General features: G+C 40.9%; 1 protein-coding gene across 3 annotated transcripts in view; it reads right to left on the bottom strand.

Annotated features, from left to right (window-relative positions):
* Positions 1 to 19,103, bottom strand: part of srgap1 (SLIT-ROBO Rho GTPase activating protein 1) — a 139,664-nt gene extending 120,561 nt beyond the window's left edge. The window contains exons 1-2 of one of the 3 annotated variants that reach the window (XM_062982553.1): positions 18,674 to 18,954; positions 15,295 to 15,411 (exon numbers count right to left, since the gene is read on the bottom strand). In XM_062982553.1, coding sequence (XP_062838623.1) covers positions 15,295 to 15,361 — 67 coding nt within the window. In that variant the 5' untranslated portion in view covers positions 15,362 to 15,411; positions 18,674 to 18,954. Of the gene's footprint in view, positions 1 to 15,294; positions 15,412 to 18,673 lie in introns of all 3 variants that reach the window. The other 2 variants (XM_062982554.1, XM_003221179.4) reach the window with 2 other exon arrangements.
* Between the last annotated feature and the right edge of the window lie 3,671 nt (positions 19,104 to 22,774).

Raw genomic sequence — 22,774 nt, 5'->3', positions numbered from 1 at the left:
ACCACCTTATAAAGTATCTTTAAATATAGATATTAAAACTAAACTATATATGAACACAAGGTAAGAGTGTAGGTTAAGATTGTGTTTCAAACAGGAGAAACTAGAACAGGTTCCAAATCCCTTTCATGCACATACACACACACACATGGAACACATTGCTGTTCACCATACTGGATGTTCTATATACAATAAAAAGTTTTTGCTATTGTGGTGTGACTTTGGGTTGTTTCTGACTGATAGAGACCTTATGAATCCTATTCCAGGATATTCTTGGTAAGATTTGTTCAGAAGAAGTTTGTCATTACCCTCCTTCAAGGTTGGGTGTGACTGGTCCAATGTTCACAATTGGGTTTCATGGCCTAGTGGGGATTTGAAACCTGGTCTCCAGAACTGCAGTCCAATGCTCAAACCACTGCAATACACTGGCTCTCGTCTCAATAATATTTTCCCCTTAACAAACATTATCCCTATTGACATTGCATAATGAGTATTAATAGAGTTGTAAGTATGCAAATTATACAGCCTGCAATGAAGAAGCAGTCTAGCAGTTTGCGGATAAAGTCACTCAGAATCACTCTGACTTGGATGCTATAATTGATACAGGTCCAGTGGATGTAACTCTGATCCTTCCTTGTCCAGTAAAAATTGTTATTTTTCATATTCGGCAGCTGGGGATGCAGGCATGATCCTTGGAGAGGCAAGAGCAGACCAAAGGAGGACTAGCTGAGTAATGGGAACGATTAATGGTTCTTTATAGAAAGGCCAGCTGCCAGCATACTGTACTTGAAGGATACAGATGTAATATCTTTATTCAAAAATCATTCCCTAGATCAGTGGTCCTCAACCTATAGGTCCCAGGTGTTTTGGCCTACAACTCCCAAAAATCCCAGCCAGTTTACCAGCTGTTAGGATTTCTGGGAGTTGAAGGCCAAAACATCAGGGGACCTACAAGCTGAGATTCACTACCCTAGATTCTACTAGATTGGATAACCATATAGTAATCTCAAATTTTCAATTTTAGGGCAACGTGCTAGAGCAGTGATTCCCAAAGTGGGCACCCGCCCCCTGGTGGGGGCTGCAGCGATCCAGGGGGGCGGTGATGGCCACAGGTGCATTTCGGGGTGGGGCCAGGGCAGGGGTGGGGCCTCTTCCCAAGTGCTGGAGACAGGGCTGAGCACCTGAGGTGCCTGTTAGGACACACAGGGGGTGGAGCTAGAGGAGTGGGCGTGGCTTCTTCCCAAGAGCCTGAGACAGGGCTGAGAATCTATACCTCTCCTGAGGTGCTTGTTCGGACACAGAGGGCGGAGCTTGGGAAGGGGGCGTGGCCTCTTCCCAAGAGCACAAGACAGGACTGAGCCTCTATACCGCTCCTGAGGTGCTTGTTGGGACACAGAGGGCAGAGCTAGGGAAGGGGGCGGGGCCTCTTCCCAAGAGCCCGAGACAGGGCTGAGAATCTATACCTCTCCTGAGGTGCTTGTTGGGACACAGAGGGCAGAGCTAGGGAAGGGGGCGGGGCCTCTTCCCAAGAGCCCGAGACAGGGCTGAGAATCTATACCTCTCCTGAGGTGCTTGCTGGACACAGAGGGCGGAGCTAGGGAAGGGGGCGGGGCCTCTTCCCAAAAGCCCGAGACAGGGCTGAGAATCTATACCTCTCCTGAGGTGCTTGTTGGGACACAGAGGGCGGAGCTAGGGAAGGGGGCGGGGCCTCTTCCCAAGAGCAGGAGACAGGGCTGAGCCTCTGTATACCCTCCCTGTGAAGCTTGTTAGAACACGGGGGCAGGGTATAGGGGTTCAGCTCCATCAGGCACTTGGGAAGAGGCCCCGCCCCCTCCTCTAGCCCCACCCCCTGTGTCCTGGCAGGCCCCGCAGGACAGGGATAGAAGCTCAGCCCTGCCTCAAAGCTTGTAACTCTGCCCATCCCAGTCCTGGCTGCCCATTTGTGGCCCCGCCCACCTCCCCCTCCCCCTCCCAGCCCTGCATCTTGGACTAGGGGAGAGGCTCAGCCCCGCCCACCTGAGCAGGAGCCATGCCCACCCCTCTAAGCCATGCCCCCCTTTCCAGTAATATTTTTTCTGGAACGGGGGCAGCAGGCCAAATAAGTTTGGGAACCACTGTGCTAGAGTATATGATAGCCTCTGAGTTTCAGGGGTCCTGCATGAGATGGATTATCTAAATGTATTTTAGCTTGCAACACTATTTTACAGTGACTCTAATCCTTCCTGAAGAGGCACTCCCAGAAGGTGGTACTGACAGATTCCTATTCAACACCTTGTCTGATGAGTCCCTTTGGGTTCCTTTTTGTCTCTTATGCCATTCAATATACTGTATGCTGGAAGAAAGCATCTACCATTTTGAAGCATGATAAGATCAAGTTCTATCTTTCCTTTCCATCTAATCCCATGAACGTTGTTTCTGTGCTATAGCAGTGCCCGGCCTATGTAATGTACTGCATGACAACAAACTGAAACTTAATCCAACAAATACAAGAGATGATCCTGCTCATACAAAAGCAGATCTAGGAATAAGGATTCAGTGTGTGCTGCAATACACTCACTTTGAAGATATAGGTTGCAGCTTAGCTTTACTCCTGGACTCAGCCCTGATCCAAGAGCCTCAGCTTTCTTCAGTGACCAAAAATGAATCTGCACAGCTCCTCCCATTACCCCAGATTTCTGATCTAGCCATAGTAACACATGCCTTGATTACATCCCGTTTGATTTACTGTAATGCACTCTATTTGAGGCTGTATTGAAAAGTGCTCAAAAAATTCAGTTAGCTCAAAGAGATGCAACAATATTGTTAATTGGGGTTAGCAACAGGGAATATAACACACTCCTGTTGCAACAGTTCTACTGGCTACTGGTCTGTTTCTGGGTATAATTCAAAATGCTGTCAAAACCCTATTTGACTCACGTCCACGCTACTGAAGGAACTCCTCTCCCTACATGAGCCTATTTGTGTTCTAAAATGCTCGGGAGAGTTCCTTTTCTGTGTCACTTTACCTCCCCGGGCTTGTTTGGTAGGAACAAATGAGGAAACTTCAATGGCTGCTTCCAAACTTTAAAACTTTTCCCTAGGGAGCTTATGATCTCTCCCTCCTTGCTCTCCTTCCATCAGCAATTAATACATTTTCTTTTGTGACAGACTTAGAAATCAACTATAAACCAGCTTTCAATGGTTTGCTGCGTTTTAAACTTTTAATGAATTATAGCTTAAGCTCTGTAGATTGTTAACTGTTTTTAAATGATACACTACAACATATGATGTTTTTATTTGGTTTTTAATTTGTACTGGTTTTAAAAATCTCCAAGGAAATGTCAAGCCACCTCTGAGTATTCCTTGACCCCATAAAATTCATGGTGTCAAAAGGCAACTTGTAGGCATACACACGTGCACATTCTACCCTGAAGAAGACATTGTGAAAAAAGATGAGATGATGAAGATAATAACAATGTAATGAAGTCAACAAAATGTCTACATTCACTGATAGCAGCTGAGAAATACTTTCTATGGCATGATTTATGTAACAGCACCCAAAGCTTTGTGCAGTTAAATCTTTTAGCTTTCATAATTTTATAACCCTGTTTTTGAAGCATTGTAAAAAAATCCAATTGATTTAAAGTAGGTCTCTAGATGTTACAAGGGTTTTAAAAGATTCAAATGTCAAAAATGTCAACCTTTTTGTTAGTAGGTTCATGTTTTGTTCATATTCACAAACAGCAAAGTAGCTTTCCAATGATTTGTCTTCCTTCTTAAACTTCAATTTAAACATTGTGTGACTAGACTCTTTCGTTTTTTAAAATTATTTAAGCTGTTTCAGGGTGATACAAAATTGACATGGACCATATTCTCAGCTGTTTCAACTACCCCAAAAGTTATGGAGTGAAGTAAGAAAGGGAAAATTGGCAAAGAAAATTATTGTAATCAGCTAGGCTGGAAACTAATGCCCCTTCTGCACTGCCATATAATCCAGATTATTAAAGAAGATAATCCACATTATATGCTTTGAACTGGATTATATGAAGGCCCTTCCAGGGCCCTTTCCACACAGCCATATAACCCAGAATATCAAGGCAGAAAATCCCACAATATCTGTTTTGAACTGAGGTATCTGATTCCAGTTCAAAGCAGAAAATGTGGGATTTTATTAAAATGTGTGGAGGGGGTCTCAAACAGGCCCTATATCCCAGGATCTGATCCCAGGTTTTCTCTTTATCCCAGATTATCTGGCAGTGCTGACTCATATAATCCAGTTTAAAGCAGAAAACCTGGGATCAGATCCTGGGATATAGTGCCTGTCTGGAAGAACAAGGAGTCTAAACTGCCATATAATCCAGTTCAAAGCAGATAGCTTGGATTTTATATGGCAGGGTAGAACGGGCCATAGTAACTTCCATTTTGTTTTGTTTCAAAAAGTATGGGTCCAGCCTTAATACTAGTTTGGTTTGCATCTTGGTTTGGAAACTACAGTTTGTGCTGCACTCAGGATGCTCAGTGTTGCAGCTGGTAATGCACATATTGCATCTGTATTAGAATAATAGAATCATAGAATAAGAGTTGAAAAAGATCACTTGGACCCTTAGTGCAACCCCCTCCATGCAGGAAAAGCACAATCAAAGTACTTCTGACAGATAGCTATCCAGCCTCTGCTTAAAAGTTTTCAAGAAAGAAGCTTCCACCACACTCTGAGGCAGAGAGTTCCACTGTTCAACAGCTATAGAGGATACTACAGAAGAATCAATTGTAGTACTGTACTTAAGAGTAAAGGAAACATTTTTACTGTATTCTATTCTATGAAACTCTGGTTTTCTAGTTAAACTGAATTACCGTGTTGCAAAAGGATATGTCTAGAAAGCATGTCACTAATATGAAAAGTACGGAAAGCTCTGCTAGAGAGGAAGGGACTGCCAAACCTCCCCTCACCTCTAAGTATTCCTTGCCTGAGGGGAAGAACTATTAAAATCATGGGGTTGCCATAACTCAACAGGTAACTTGAAAGTACATAGGGACATATACACAAAGAGAGATGTAAATGCTGTAAAAAATACAGAACACATTTCCCAGTTTTTTTACTGCAGAAAAGTGAATGATGCTTGTAAGTCTTCAACAGGAAAAGCTAAAAAGTAGCAAGGCTGATCTTATCAACAAGAACTAAAAGACACCATTGATATAAGCCATTGGTCCTTCCCTCACTATGCTGAATTTTCTTAGAACTGCTAACCTGTACAAATAAATAACTGGTAACATTTTGATCATCAGATTAACTTGTTTAACTGATAGCACTACACTTTCATTCTCAGCTCAGCCATTCCCTCAATGATTTACAGTATTTTCCTAAACTGCTGTATTTGATACATTTGATAGACTGCCTATGTCTATTTGTGGAGGTTTTTCCCCCATTTCCCCTCTCATTTAAATGGAATTAAGTTTAAAGAGACAAACAATTTCAAACTTCACTTCTTGCTTAATTAGAAAAATCAACCAATAATATATCACAGTCTACCTCATTCCTATGGATCCCAGATTCCTGCCAAACTTAAGCATTTTCAAAATATTGTGCTTGGCTCCGCCATTAGCCAATCCCCAACACTCCTTGGCTCAAACACTCCAGTAGAAGATGAAATATGCCGTTTATTAGTCCTCCTTTTCATATAGTCACTACGATATCCACAGAGTTCACTATAGGAGTCATCAGTTTACATTATTTCCCCACTTGTTAATTTTAAAACTTCCTTGTAATTTTGTCATCACTTATTGCAAGACAGAAGTTCCAAATCCTGCTGTCAATCTACCACATGGCTCATATGGGACAGGCTTTTACTGTACTTTTATGATAAGCATAGTGAGCAAAGTGTATTGAAGGGACTATAGTTTTATTCAACTGTGATGTCAACAGGTTCTATCAACATATGATGAAGGGAACCTGCTAGACCTGCATAGTTCGATCATTCTACTCATCTGGATAGTGAAAAGTTTAAATAGGAGAAATTGTTTTACAAGTGTTTTCCATGCACTTGGAACAAGAACTGAAAGGGTTCCCAATTGTGTGAAGAGTATCTAGGCACAAGTGAAGCTCTCTGACATGAAGTACATGAAGAGAATGACAAGCGATAGAGACAGGGGTTGGGGTAACATGCTATCATAATGAATTAATAAGACATATGGAAATCTCAAAATCAACCTGAGCACTTATGAATAGTAAACAAGTTCAGGAAACTTTCTGCAGGGAATCAATTCTATGCACAGCATGGGACCAGGCAGCTAGCAACCAGCAATATGTAATGCTTGATTACTCTAATCTTTACCAAATGTTTCAACAGCAAATGACCAATTAAGAAGTGGCATAATCAGTATGCTAAAACCCATGCCACATAGATGAGGAATAGATTGAATATTTCAATTCAAACTTGCTAAGTTTTAAATCGGCGAAGCCATCAGATAAGAGGGAACAACAGACTTCCAGACATATCCATCATTCAAATTTTTCCCACAGTTCTTTGCTCAGGAAACACAGTAAAATACATAGTACAAGAGAAAACATGTTGCTAACAATGTATTTTGACCTAAATGAAAATGTAAACATGATTTCTCTGAAATGCAGGTGAATGCAGAAACAGAAAGGAATAGCTTCATGAGTGGCCATGTAGAAAAGTGACACAAAGTAAAAACAGACTGGTTACTCACCTCCTATAAAACCTTATTTTTGTCTTCCACCTTTGCTAATTTATATGAAAAGTGTTGTTTCTACAGATGCTAGCCCATTACCCAGAGGGTGTATGCATGTATTTTGTTCTCAATTATCATCATCATCTTTACCTATTTATTCTAATACATAAAATCCTGACATATATAAATAAGCTGGAAAGCGTCCAGAGGAGGGCAACTAAAATGATCAAGGGTCTGGAGAACAAGCCCTATGAGGAGTGGCTTAAAGAACTAGGCATATTTAGCCTGCAGAAGAGAAGGCTGAGAGGAGACATGATAGCCATGTACAAATATGTGAGGGGAAGTCATAGAGAGGAGGGAGCAGGTTGTTTTCTGCTGTCCTGCAGACTAGGATGTGGAACAATGGTTTCAAACTACAGGAAAGGAGATTCCACCTGAACATCAGGAAGAATTTCCTCACTGTGAGAGCTGTTCTGCAGTGGAGCTCTCTCCCCCGGACTGTGGTGGAGGCTCCTTCTTTGGAGGCTTTTAAGCAGAGGTTGGATGGCCATCTGTCAGGGGTGCTTTGAATTCGATTTCCTGCTTCTTGGCAGGGGGTTGGACTGAATGGCCCATGAGGTCTCTTCCAACTCTACTATTCTATGATTCTATGAAATATATACTTGAGAGAGAGATTTCACAGCTACCAACATATCCAACATGAGTTATTGTGCACTATTCTACTATATCAACGACAATAAAGATGTCATCAATAAATACATTTAAATGATATATTGGAATAGAGAAATAAAAAACTGGTACTATTAAAAGCTTAAAAAAACATAAAAACACAAAATATACTTTCAAACAACTGGGAAATCCTATATTATAGTCAGCCTCTGATCTATAGCTGACCTCTAGCTGGCTGCCTTTAGGGTAAAAATTCTATGTCCTAACGCTAATCCCCCTCAAGCCATTCTGGAACGATCTTATTAGCATTCTGCTGCACTCTCCATAAGGGAATTAAAGATTTAGAGAATTCTCGTTTACAAAATGTTTCAGTGACTTTAACCTTCTGACCTATTAACATTATTAAAATCAATTGCAAGGGTAAAAGGTCTCAAAGAACAAGTTTCTCTTTTGCACAGGGCGGAGGCTACTCTACAGCAAACTAAAGTCAGAACATACTTGACATGCGATGTAATAGGTCGTCTAATTAACGATATAGCTGCACAACCCCAAAACCCCAAGTCCAACATTTGAATTGCAGTGCCTTTCTCTAAAATATGCAGTGTGCATGACAGAAATGTGATCAGGCTGAAAGGGTGCACAAAAACATTGCTTGATAAGCTGCAGGAGCTTAGTGTATAATAAAGACATTGGAAAGGGAGAATGTAAGCTTGCCAATTCACAGGATTTAAGACTAATTATTCATTCTCAAATATCAACATACACTGGCTCAGCAACATTCTGCTAGACAGCAATTTCAAACCAAGTCTGCCAAGTAAAATAATTCATATTTTAAACCACCTCATGGCTTAGGATAAGGTTTCATTTTTATATCATCTTTAAAATGCTTTTTATCATATATGTATAAATCTGCCAAATGATAAGTGTATAGCAGCAGTCATTTGAAAGTTTGTCAAATCTCAAATTAAAAAGAAAACAGAAACAAAAAGCATGTGAAAAACACAAAACACTTTTCAAATGTATACATATTTACTATCTATATTTTAAAATATCCAAATGTTGAAATAGTTAAATTAAGTCTGCATCTCCTATAGAACCCAATACTGCCACATCTCTGCTTTTCTCATAATAATCCTACTACTTCTGTATAGCATTTAAATATGAGATACTGTATTTTGCACCCTTCATTAAATTGTGTCTCAAGATTTACTGGCTGTAATTTCTATGTAGGAGGAAACCACTTTGGCACTATGTCCATGCGTATAAAGAAGCCAACACACACTTGACCCCCACGAATATCAAAAAAGGAAAAAAATATCCCTCAAACTCACCCCAAATACATATTTTTTCACTTAACCGTTTCTCAATATGGTGACTAAGGCTCATTCTACACAGCTGTATAAATTCCAGATTATCTTCTTTGAAGTGGATTATATGGCAGTATAGAGTCAGATAATCTAGTTCAAAGCAGATAATGTGGATTATTAACCTTGATATTCTGAATTATATAGCAATGTAGAGGGACCCTAAGAAGTGATGTGATATAAGTTCCATCCAACATTTTGAGCTGGGCTCTGTAGAAAACAACAATGGTATTTTGAAGGAGGTATGTGTAGTGAACTGGCCCTTAGTCATCAAAAAGTTGTCCACCCCTGATAAAAGTAAAACTGATCTTCATGATCAAAAGTAATAAAACTCACCTTTGGTCTTAGCCCCCTCCCCCTTTTTGTTATATATAAGTACTAAGATTTTAATTTTTGTAAATGTTCATTTGGGAAACAGCTGTTTTTTAAAATCTATGAGCCATACAAAAAGGAGAGTGTGAACTGATGGCAGGTTCCTTCTCAGGATAAAATACCGGTAATTTGTTGCAACACAGTACAGTTAAGATACAACCTCCAAGAAAAAAAATCTGGGATTTTAAAATAGCAAGCCTGAAAGGCTGGAATTGTTTTATTATATTATGCAAATATTTCAACATGGTAGCTAGATAATTAAATAAATAATAAAGCAACTTAAAGTGAAATCAACAGATATACTTCAAAAGAACTGTATTTAGGATACAGCTTCTATACAAAATTATCCTTAGTAAACACTTTGACCAATGTGCAGTGCAACCCCACACACATTTACTCAGGCTTTACAATGACTCTTTCTGCCAGATAAGTGCATACAGGAGAGCATTCTCAGAAATATATAGATCTGCTGCCAAGCTAAAAATGCTCTAACACTACCTCATCCATAGGATAGCTAGGACATTATCGGCAGCACTTAAGAGAACGAATACATCAGTTTAAAAGCTTGGATACCCCATTTATATTAAAATGCTGTACTCCTTTTATTTTCTCCACTGTGATTAAATTACAATTATTCTTTCATGGAAGCCATCATCTGGTAAATTAGTCGGAGTTGTTGTAATTCCAAATAATATTTCATGTCATAAAGAGCTTCATTACAGCATACTTCATGTAACAGAACTTCTTTATTTTTCTGAAACAAATTTAGGGACAGCATCTGATTTTTTTAAAAAAAAATTATTCCCAGTTCTTTTCTAGGTATAGTAGAATCTGACTTATCCAACATAAATGGGCCAGCAGAACGTTGGATAAGCAAAAATGTTGGAAAATAAGGAGAGATCAAGGCAAAGCCTTATGTTATGATTTTACAAATGAAGTACCAAAACATCATGTTTTACAACAAATCAACAGAAAAAGCAGTTCAATACACAGTAATGTTATGTAGTAATTATTGTACTTACGAATTTAGCACCAAAACATCGCAATGTATTGAAAACATTGACTACAAAAACATTGACTACTAAAAGGCAGACTGCGTAGGATAATACAGAATGCTGGACAAGCGAGAGTCTACTGTACTACAAAATGAAAGTGTACACAACTGTACTTAGTGACACAATTCCAATTAAAAGACATTAATGGATGAACTCAATTGCAAGCATGGTTTCTGACTTTGTGACTGAGCCATGGTGGACTCCCATACATCCTGTACCTTTCATTATTCTGCATGCTAGAAAAACTGACTACTATATTTCTATTTTCAGTTAAAATGACCTTACTAAGCATACAAAGCTGCTGGTTAAACTATAGTGTGAAAACAAGCCAGCGCCCAAAACCAAAATGTTCACCTGGCCTACATACAAATTATTACTTAAGACATAGTTGTCCATCATGACCCATGTTGAGTTGAAAACTGGAAGCAAGCACTTCCAGTGTCCTCTTCTGGCACTTGAGAGAGAAAATTGGGAGGATGAAACCCCAGTGCTTAAATGTGTAAGCGTATAAAGCTGAATGTATAACGTTTAATAGCCGGGGGGGGGGGGGGGGAATCTAGTCTCGCCTGAACAATAGCTGTCTACCTGCCATCCCGAGAGCTTGCAAAATCTTCACAGGCTTCTGGAGCAGCCCCAAAATGGTGAATTACAAAGGAGCACAGAAGATGCCAGCACCCAAATAACCCCACTGGGAAGTTATGTGTGTGTTAGTTTTCTAATCTTTCCCAAATAATTCTTAAACTGCCTTACCATTTCATTCTGTATATACATTACAGGGTTTGCCACAAAAGGAAACAAGAAGCTAGCCACCTGGAACAATCTATCAAAGAAATGACTGGCTTTGATACTTTCCAGAGGTTACTTATCCCCTGAGAAATCCATCCATCTATCTTCCTTTTCAGATCTCTCTGCTTCATAAAAACATTGCAGTACTGTCAGAAGTATATGCCTATCACTGAACTATGGGGAATTTTTTATTCAATCCAGTTTCGACATGTAAAACATTCAGGTTTCTGGAAGAAGGAAACAAGAAACTATTCAAACTAGCAGGGAACAGGGTTCAAATTCCTACTTGACATTAAACCCCACTGGATGATTTTGGGTAAATCATACCCTTATTATTTTATTATTTTTTATTACAACATTTATATCCCGCCCTTCTCACCCAACAGGGGACTCAGGGTGGCTTACAATAAAACATACATATATAAAAATATAAAATACACTGCAAATCAATTAAAATTAACTAATTAATTACAACAACATTCATAAAAATACAGTGATAAATAAACAGATGGGCGCAATCAGGTCTAAAAATACGGGTCTGTCAATTGAGTTCCAGCACACATAGTAGTAATTAATGTTGCTATTGTTGTTCGAAGGCCTGGTCCCACAACCAGGTTTTAACTTTCCTACGTAAGGATAAGAGTGAGGGAGCCTGTCTGACTTCGCTGGGGGGGCGTTCCATAGGCAGGGAGCCACTACTGAAAAGGCCCTGTCTCTCGTCTCTGCCAGCCGCATCTGTAAGGCTGGCGGGAGCGAGAGCAGGACCTCACCTGAAGATCTTAAACTTCAAGGTGGGTCGTAGCAGGAGACACATTCGGACAGATAAGCTTAGACCTTAGACTCAGAAAACTCTGTATTAGGTCACCATAAGTCAGAAATGACTCGAAAGCACAAATATAACAACATAATTTTTGACCCTAATTGTTCTTGGTTTAGAAAAAAAAATCTGAAAACCAATTTTAATATTCTCCTTATGTCTACCGTTAGGCTTTAGGCCATATTTGAAACTTCAGTGGGATAGGTATGTCCTCAATACCTTTTTCAATTTTTCTCCTTGAATATTTTTGGATGTTGAAGGAAATATCATTTGACTAAATTCAAAAATTCATTGTGGAGTATATATATTCCACTAGATTTTTACTTCATTGGAAGAGCACAATATTATTCCCATGCCTCTCTTCTCTTAGCACTGATGGTCCTGAGCCATCTCAATCCAAATTGGATTGGATGAGGTTCTACTAGTCCTTAACATATCTTCACTGTGGGTAAAAAAGGCTGTACTAGTATGGATGTACTAGTATGGCAAGTACATACTAGATAAGATTTTTCACAATGATACTATTCCTGGTTCTTCCAGAGCATTACTCATGTTGTCAGAAGAGAGATCTACTGTACCCTGAGGTAAGAAGAGAAAACATTTAACTGTCACAACAGAAATCAATTTTTTTAAAAGCTATTCCAAATGTAAGATGTTTGAATACATACTTTTACAGCATAGACTATACCAAACCTTTTGGGTTTGCAGGACTCAGACAAAGAATGCTAAATCAGCATCTTGAATGCTAAATAAATAGAGCTTGTTTGTGGAAACAGCTGCCAGATGGAACAACTTGGAGGAGCTTCGACTTGACAGCTGTAATATGTAAGCTGGCCCTTGCAATTATAATCGCTGGTTTCTATAAAGATGAATAGACAAAAGTAGCTGACCCTTTCCTTGGATATGTGCAGCTAGTTAAAACCTTATTAGGGAAAAAGTGGTTATTTTCTTAGCATTGCTGTGAGTTTTCCGGGCTGTACGGCCATGGTTTTTCTTGATAACAACAGCAGTAACATTACTTTACTATTATATGTTGATTTATATCACACCTTTCTCCAATCTTAGGAATCAATGCAGTTTACAAATTATTAAACTAATATTGAAGCTTTTAAGACTTTTGAGTCCTTCTTTTTATATAGTTTTTCAAAGTTTGAGGAAATAAAGAAGCAATAGTAGTCTCTGTGACCAAAATAAGCATTAGGTATTTAAGTTTTATTTTCACCAAATGGAACACAGGAAGACTAAAGAAGAACGTCCATCTCAAAGGGAAGGAAGGAAGTCTAGAAAAGACACAGAAGTGGTGTCTTTTAAAATATTATTTAATTGGACTATGTTGTGTTTGTTTGGTTCAGCTATGCCCCTTTTCTATGTCCTCTTTAGTGATGTATTTTTTTTCTTACAGAAACTCCATAAAATATTTAAAAACTAATATTGATTAAATATATGCAAATAAATTGGTATTATTATATACAGTAACTAATTTGATTTTTTTAAAATCACACAATCCATTAAGTTAAATTGTGTTAAAACCAATTTATATTGTTTTAGAAACAGAATATAAAAATAAACAAAACAGGACATCATTAAAAACCCATCACAGTGGATTCCTACAAGCCCAATGAAAAGCCGCCCTGAGTCCCCTGTTGGGTGAGAAGGGCAGGATATAAATATTGTAATAAATAAATAAATAAAAGGGAAAGTTCCAATTGCACAGCAGAGGGAAAGCGAGGAGAGAGCTCTTCTGGTCTCCTTAGGGAGGACATTCCAATTTTTGAGAACAGCAGCCAAAAAAGCCTCATCTGTTCCCAAGAAACAAACCTGGGAAGATGTCAGGGCCAAAGCCCATCTGATCTTTAAAACTAAGCAGGGTCAGCCCTGGCTAGTACTTGGATGGGAGACCGCTAATGAATGTCAAGTGCTGTAGGTAATATTTCAAAGGAAGGAACAGGCAAAACACCTCTCTATGCCATGCTTAAGAAAACCCTATGAAAGTCAACAGGTGACTTGAAAGACACTCATACATACACACATATTACTCACTCACCTAATCACCCTCTGTTCTACTTTACAAGCCAGGAGGGGCAAAGATCTAGTACATGTACAGCTATGGTATCTAATAACTCTCCAAGGAACCTGTCCACATTCCTTAGCTGTACACACTGAAAAGTATCTCTTATCATCAAAGAAGTGGTAGACAGAGTTATATCCACTGGAACTATATCAACTGTGGCATCCAAGTTGGAACTTCCCTATCCCATAGGCTTCAGATGCTCCCAGGCAGAGAATCCTGGAGAACAAAGATGAAAGAGATTAACCCTGCCCAATTCTTTGGTACACAACAGCCCAGGTTAGCAAGGACATCCATTATCAAGTCCTGAATGGTAGTTAATTTACTTTTCACCAACCCATCATCACTGCTTTTCAGGATATCTGAAAAGGGAAATAACTACAGTATTTTACCTACCCAATTATGCTATGAGTCTCGAAAAGACAGTCTCTCAGCCTGTAATGCTGCATAGTATGTAGCTCACCATCTAACTTATCTATAGATCACGCTACAACAGGCTCCAGGTCCCTGCTGGGGTTTGGTTCCATTATATAGAACAACATACTAAAATAGCATCCTAATATAAAATTAAAAATATTTTCAAGCCACAAATGGTTGAATCCATGGATACAGAGTCTGGGTATTGAGGGCCAACTGTACACTGGATTAGCTTATTGAAATGTTGTAATCATATAAATTACAAAAACACATGGACAACTGAGTGCACCTGAATGCTGTTTGTGGACTTTCCACACAGGCACCTAGAGAACTATTGTGAAAACAAATATGATGGGCTTACATTTCTAACAAGGCAAATATTTTATGTCATGTTATTATTTTATTTATTTATATCCTGCTTCTACTCTTAAAAGAAACTGAAATGTTCTCATAAATGTCTTTTTCATAAGGAAGAATGAAAAAATGTATGTTTCTAATTACTTTCTATTAAAATAATGTACACATATGATCCCTGCAACCTGGTAACATGCTAAGCAATGTATCACTGCTACCTTTACTTCTAATTTAATTGATTCAATTAACCAAAAATGCACTTTTTATTCATAAATCAATTACACAGCCAATTCTCTATAACAATTTATTTTTTTCTTATATGATGTTTTAACTCACATAATCTGTTACTTAATTATTCACTTGGAATGCACAAATGCAAAAATAGATACTGGGTGCTAACTCCAGGAATTTGAGCTTTAAAAAGCATATTTTTAGGTAGTCAGATGAGAAAAACTAGGACTGATTCGGCATGAACAAATGCTACAAATCTGCTTTATAAATCCCTCCAACAGGTCTTCTGTACCTTTTATCAGTGCAAGTCAACATGATGGCCCATGGCCTGATAACATTTCTTGGCAAATTTCCAGGAAAGTAACAACTATATGAATTGGGCACAAATTTAGCTCAGTTCACTGCACACTGGAAAAAATAACTTCTAGACCATCACATCAGGCAACCTGAGAATAACTGCCCTACACTTTTGTTGTTTCCTCATGCACTACATACCTGACCTGAAGAAATGCAGCATCTTCCCTTCTTCCTCTCTCTCCCCATTTTCTGTCTGGCTCAACATAACAAACTTGCCAACCTGGTTGGATATAAGCACCTTTAAGCACTACCCTGCTGAACAAATAAATTGATAGTCAGAATGCATTATTCTATGCAGCTCTGAGTAACAAAAAGTCAGGGAACATGGGGGAATGGAAGCCAACCAGAGCATTCAAACCCACTGTCCTTCCCAAACCAATGCAAACCTGTAAAAAAAAAAGGGGGGAGGTGGAGATTACAACAACTCATGGAAAATGTATGCACATAGCCTTCTAATGAAGAAAACAACAAGGGCAAGAAACTAGTGAGGCGAGACTGCTTGCTTGGAGGATGAAGAAGAGACAGTGAGTCAGAGACAGCAAGCCAGTGGGGAGTGTTACACCACAGGTCATAGCTGAGCTACTGAAAAGAGTTAGACAGAAGCCAACAGGAACATTAGCTATATGGATGAGGTCTTGAGATTAATGCACATCTCCTGCATTTGTATACAGAGGTGGGCAAACTAAAATTCTCTTGATGTTGTTGCACTGAAATTCAGCTTTTCTCATAATTGCCAATGTTGGAGTTGCAGTTCAACTATATTTGGAGGGCTACACTTTGCCCACCCCAGGAATATCCATCATATATTCCAAGTAGATACTAAAGACACACTCAAAATGGAAATACAGAACTTTATTGCACGTACAGATATAACCCACATTAGGATTCAGTCACCAAAGTAAAGAACATTCACCATCACACATTATGAACTCCACATTTCAGAAAAAATGTATTTTTATTACCCCCGACACATTTTTTTAATCAAAATGCTTCCAAAGTCTACAGGAAAAGATCTACTTATCAGGAAGCCAGATTATGATGAAGGGATAGAATAGGACAGCAAAACTTGTCAAACGATTTTCTGAAATTTTACAATACATCTTCTGGGTAACAACTGAGGAAAAACCCAACTGCTTTGCCATATGAAAAGCGCAATGATCAATTCTTTCTTTTTGTGTCTTCCATTGTTGCAAAATGGATTTGAAAAGGTGCTGAGCACTCTGAACTGACTATATGGATGGTGTACGCATGGTGTCAGCCACTGCACTATTAGGAAGGAGCTGTGAACCAATTACATCCCCACCCTTTGCCTTTGTTAAACTGATGTTCAACAGAATTTAAATGAGCACTGATACATACAGAAAACAATACATACACGACTCAGAGAGCACAATAAAAGTGATTTAGTACAAAGAGTGAGATCTATGTTGTTAGAACAGCATAATCCAATAGTATCAGATTCCAATTGCAGATTGGTTCAAGGTTAACTCTTACAGGATGGCTGGGAAAGAGTAATCAAATGAAGGGTCTTCCAGATTTCCACCCACAAGTACATTCCTTTTCAGTGGAGAGTCTTCTGACTCCTATGAGCCTGATGACTCTGTGATGACTCTCCACTTATAAGTCGGAACATTGATCTCACATCATTGTTGGAGTCCAGCATCCCCCTCCCCCCAGAACAGCCATTTGCCAGGCTCACCATCAGTGAGCGGTCCAAAGGTACACTTCCCCCACTCCCATTAGAAATCGATTCCATTTTTAAACTTCCGGTGAGAGTCACCGTAACAACAGTTGCACACTCAGAACCAGGTGGGTGTGTGAGTCTTTTCAGGTAAATTTAATGTGATATGAAGCATTTGCAGAAGGAAAAACTAATAGGTGGGGGGGGGGGGAGGAAAGAAGGGAGGGAGGGAAAGGAAGAATGGATGAACAGAACCAGAGCCTGGTTCTGTTCAACATCTTTATTAATGACTTAGATAAAGGGTTAAGAAGGCATGATAATCAGGTTTGCAGACGACACCAAATTGGGAGGGATATCCAATGCTTCAGAAGACAGGAGCAGAATTCAAAACGATCTTAACAGATTAACAGCCATAACTAAAAAAATGAAGTTCAACAAGGACACATGCAAAATACTCCACTTAGGCAGAAAGAATGAAATGCACAGATACAGAATGGGGCACGCCTGGCTCGACAGCAGTATGTGTGAAAATGATTTTGGGAATCCTCGTGGACAACATGAGCCAACAATGCGATGTGGCGGCAAAAAAGCTAATGGGATTTTGGCCTGCATAAATAGGAGTCTAGTGTCTAGATCCAGGGAAGTCATGCTACGCCTCTATCCTGCCTTGGTCAGACCACACCTGGAATACTGTGTCCAATTCTGGGCACCACAATTTTGGGGGATGTTGACAGGCTGGAATGTGTCCAAAGGAGGGCAACTAAAATGATCAATAGTCTGGAGAACAAGCCCTATGAGGAGCAGCTTAAAGAGCTGGGCATGTTTAGCCTGCAGAAGAGAAGGCTGAGAGGAGTCATGATGAGGGCCATGTATAGAGATGTGAGGGGAAGTCATAGGGAGGAGGGAGCAAACTTGTTTTCTGCTGCCCTGGAGACTTGGATGTGGAACAACGGATTCAAACTACAGGAAAGGAGATTCCACCTGAACATGAGAAAGAACTTCCTAACTGTGAGAGCTGTTCAGCAGTGGAATTCCCTGCCTCGGAATGTGGTGGAGGCTCCTGCTTCAGAGGCTTTCACAGGTCTCACAGTGGGGAAGTTCTTCCTAATGTTCAGGTGGAATCTCTTTTACTGCAGTTTGAAGCCATTGTTCTGCCTCCTAGTTTCCAGGGCAGCAGAAAATAAGCTTGCCCCCTCCTCCCTATGACTTCCCCTCACATATTTATACATGACCCTCATCATGTCTCCTCTCAGCCTTCTCTTCTGCAGGCTAAACATGCCCAGCTCTTTAAGCCGCTCCTCATAGGGTTTGTTCTCCAGACCCTTGATCATTTTAGTCGCCCTTCTCTGGACGCTTTCCAGCTCGTCAATAGCAAGGAGAGAAGGAAGGAAGAAAAAGAAGAGAAAAAGGAAGAAAGGAAGGAAGTGAGGAAGGAAAGAAGTAAGGAAGGAAGAAAAGAAGGGAAGAAGGAAGAAAAGAAGGAAGGGAAGAAGGAAGAAAAGAAGGGAGGAAGAAAAGAAAGAATGAAAAGAAGAAGAAAGGAAGGAAGGGAGAAAAAGGGAGGGAGGAAAGAAAGAAGGGAGGAAGAAAAGAATGAAAAGAAGAAGAAGGAAGGAAGGGAGAAAAAGGGAAGGGAGGGAGGGAGGGAGGAAAGAAGGAAGAAAAGAAGGAAGGAATGAAAGAAGGAAAGAAGGAAGAAACGAAGTAAGGGAGGAAGAAAAGAAAGGAAGGGAAGGAGGAAAGATAGAAAGAAAGGAAGAAAGGGGAAGGGGGGGGAGAGGCGCCCACCCATCCACCCCCCACCCAGCCGCACCCCAACCTTTTTCCATTTTTTACCTTTCACTTGACTTTCATATTCGGCCACGATCTCTTTGTCCTTCTTGAATCTGCTCGGGGTGGACATGATGAGGATGATGCTCCCCGCGGCGCTTCCTTGCTTGAAGAGGCAGGGAGAGGCTCCCCTGGTCCCGCAACCCTTCCCGAGAAGAGGAGGCTGAGGGCGAAGCGGCGCAAAGAAGCTAGAGCACGACGCGGAGGGAGAGAGTTCAGGCGGATAACCCTGGCGCCGGCACCATCTCTGGGCCCCAAACTGAGGCGAACTCTCCTCCTCCTCCTCCTCCTCCTCCCCCCTCCAGAGAGGCTCCTCCCGGGCTAACTCCGCGCCAGAGTCACGCCGCCCGCACGCCCGCAGCGTTGCCTGAGGGGAGACCCGCCTCCTCTCCCCAACTTCGTCCTCCAGCGAAGCCCCTTCTCTTCTCTCCGCGGAGCCTCAGCTAAGAAACTAAGTTCTCCGCCGGCCTCCGCGCTCACTTTCTCCTTTCAGGCCGGGACCGAGGGGAGCCGAGCGCCCAGCAATCTCTTCAGCGCCGCCCGAGTTCTCCTCACGCACCCGCCCTCTTCCCCGCCGTGAGCGACGCCTGCCTCCTCCAATCGCCACCACCCGGCTCCCAGTGCCGCCCAATGGCACGAGGGCGGTGGGCGGGACTTAGCTTGAGTGAGCCGCCTCCGAGAGCGAAAGGGCTCAGTTGGTCGCTGACGGGGGAGCAGGGCGGTTGGGGTGTTCTGCTAACGAAGGGGCCGATTTAAAGCAGGGTTGCAGCCCCTTCTTATTATATTTTTGAGGGGAGGCGATTAATATTTCCACCCACCGATAGAGCAGCGTGCTTTCTTCGTTGGGGAGATCCGAGTTTTATTTATTTATTTATATCCCGCTTTATCTCTCCATATGGAGACTCAAAGTAGCTCACAGTTAAAAATATTACAATACAATGCAACTACAGTAGAGTCTCACTTATCCAAGCTAAACGGGCCAGCAGAAGCCTGGATAAGCGAATATCTTGGATAATAAGGAGGGATTAAGGAAAAGCCTATTAAACATCCAATTAGGTTATGATTTTACAAATTAAGCACCAAAACATCATGTTATACAACAAATTTGACAGAAAAAGTAGTTCAATACGCAGTAATGTTATGTTGTAATTACTGTATTTACAAATTTAGCACCAAAATATCATGATATATTGAAAACATTGACTACAAAAATGTGTTGGATAATCCAGAAACTTGGATAAGCGAGACTCTACTGTATATATATTCAGCGGTATTGTTTTTTAATATATTAGTATTGTATTATATGTGTACATATTATTATATTGTATTATTAGTAGTATGTATTATATTTTATTATATTATAATAATATTGTTAGTAATATTATATGTGTATATAATATATTATTAGCATGGCACAACACAATATTATATATTATTATATTGACATATATTGAAAAACCCCGGTGGCGCAACGTGTTAAAGCGCTGAGCTGCTGAACTTGTGGACCAAATGGTCACAGGTTCAAATTTGGGGAGCGGAGTGAGCCCCCACTGTTAGCCCCAGCTTCTGCCAACTAGCAGTTTGAAAACATGCAAATGTGAGTAGATCAATAGCGGGAAGGTAACAGCACTCCATGCAGTCATGCCGGCCACATGACCTAGGAGGTGTCTATGGACAACACCGGCTCTTCGGCTTAGAAATGGAGATGAGCACCAACCCCCAGAGTTGGACACGACTGCACTTAATGTCGGGGGAAAAACCTTTACCTATATATTGAAAATGACAAAACTGTTGAGTTTAAGGTAATAAGATGGATTTAAAAAATCATTATTATGTTAGTGGTTGGTTTAAAGGTCCACTCTGTTGCAGAGGCACCTGAGACTGAAGGAGATGATAACGTGGGTATGCAGATTATCACTTGGTTGATTTAATCTCCAGTTGATGTTAGTGGTATTAGACTTTTCTGGGAGGTTCCCTTCAAATACGTGAAGTTCAAGACATGCAAAGGATGACACCCCCGTGTCTCAACAATATCATCAAAACTAGAGAAGGAGAGAGTTCAGGAAATAGACATCCAATGCCCTCTCATTCTCAGTTGTAGACAACTTATTTCAGTCTATGTGTTCTGGGTTGTTCAGATCTTGCCCAAAGGATTTTATCAATCTAGATGGTATCTCTGGAAGCAGCTGTCCATTATGTCTTCTGTGCACTTGCCCATGTTGGGGGACACACAGGAAGTAAGGGCCTAACACTGAGTAATATTTACTGACTAGCTTGAAGACTAGCGGTGCCTGGGTTATTTGAAAAAGGCATTTGATGGCTGGGCTATTTGTTGGCTGAGTTCATGGCTCTCTGGATAAGGGTGAACTACAAGTCCCATTTGCCAAGGTAATCACCCCCAAACCAGGACTGTATGCACAGTGGGCCATTTTGGATCTGTGTGCCAAGTTTGTTGCAGATCCAAACGTTGGCTGGGTTCAACTCCCAAAATCAAAGTCAATTCTCATAAACCCCTGCAGTGTGTTCATGGTGCTTGCTATAACCTGCAATGTCAGTGGAGGGAGGGCTTTGGTGGCTCTTCGGCACTGTGAGTTGTAGCTGTTTGGGGAGGCGGGAAGCCTGTCTGTGTAAGTGGACACCTCTGCTACATGCACACTTACAGATTTTCACTTTTATTATTTGTATAGATAGATGGATATAGCTCTCTATATATATTCACATAAAGTTTCTTCCCGCATAGATCCAAGCGGCTTCCTTTGTAATGCGACGTGACCGCACCCATCCTTGCGGAGAATGTGTTCACATGTGCAAAGCTGGAAATGGGAGTGATTGAGACTTGGAATCCTAGAGTTGGAAGAGGACCCAACCTGCAGCTATTCAGGAGCAGCACAATCAGAGCACCCCCGAGAGATGGCCATCCTACCCCTTCTGCTTCTCTTGCTTCACCCTATTTTATCTTTATGCCATCTTGCCTCCAAGGTCCTTGCAGTAGCATATATGGCTCTTCCCCATTGTCACTTCCAGTTGTATCTTTTACTTCCTCTAGTGCCTTTGAAGACATTTACTTCTTGGGAGGAGAGCAATGACCAATCTTGATAAAATAGTGAAGAGTAGAGACATCACACTGGCAATGAAGGTCCACATAGTTAAAACAATGGCATTCCTATCACCTATGGATGCGAGAGCTGAACCATAAGGAAGGCTGAGTGAAGGCAGATAGACCCTTTTGAACTGTGATGTTGGAGGAAAATTCTGAGGGTGCCTTGGATTGCAAGAAGATCCAACCAGTCCATACTCCAGGAAATAATGCCTGAATGCTCACTGGAGGGAAAGATATTAGAGGCAAAGCTGAAGTACTTTGGCCACATAATGAGAAGACAAGAAAGCTTGGAGATTACAGTGTTGCTGGGGGGAATGGAAGGAAAAAGGAAGAGGAGCCGACAAAGGGCAAGATGGATGGGATCCTTGAAGTGAATGGCTTGACCTTGAAGGAACTGGGAGTGACAATGGCAGGGAGCTCTGGCATGGGCTGATCCATGAGCTCACAAAGAGTTGGAAGCAATTGAACGAATGAACAACAACTTTTGCTTGCTTTTGTTGAAGGGTGCCTCGGAGGAGTTTCTGGCAAATGGAGACCCTCTCACTGGGTTTTCTGAGGCCGAGAGAGTGACTTACTCAAGGTCACACAATTGGTTTCCATGGCTAGGCAGGGATTCGAACCTTGGTCTCTTCAGAGTTGTAGGACAGTGCTGAACCGGCTCTGTGGTGGTGTACAAAAACCATGCTGGAAGTTGCTTCAAAAAGCCTGTTTGGCTAGCTAGGCAATCATGGGTTAAGCAAAGCAGCCAGTGGTAAAACCCACAGGCACAAACCATTGCTTCCCATTCTCATTAAATGAATACCTAAGTAACCTCCTTTGTGCTTGAAATTAATAACCAACTCTGTGATAAGGCCATTGGGCTTCCGTTTTATTGCCACGTGCCTTCAAGTTGTTTTTGACTTATGTCAGTTTAAGGCAAATCCATCACAGGGCTTTTTTCCTTGGCAAAATTTGGTCAGGGGAGGGTTGCCCTTGGCTTTCTCTGAGGCCAAGAGAGTGTGACTTGC

Source organism: Anolis carolinensis, chromosome 5 (assembly GCF_035594765.1).
Source record: "Anolis carolinensis isolate JA03-04 chromosome 5, rAnoCar3.1.pri, whole genome shotgun sequence".
NCBI classification, from domain to species: domain Eukaryota; kingdom Metazoa; phylum Chordata; class Lepidosauria; order Squamata; family Dactyloidae; genus Anolis; species Anolis carolinensis.
Note: the sequence above shows the minus strand (reverse complement) of the source record. Positions and strands in the feature narration are given on the sequence as shown.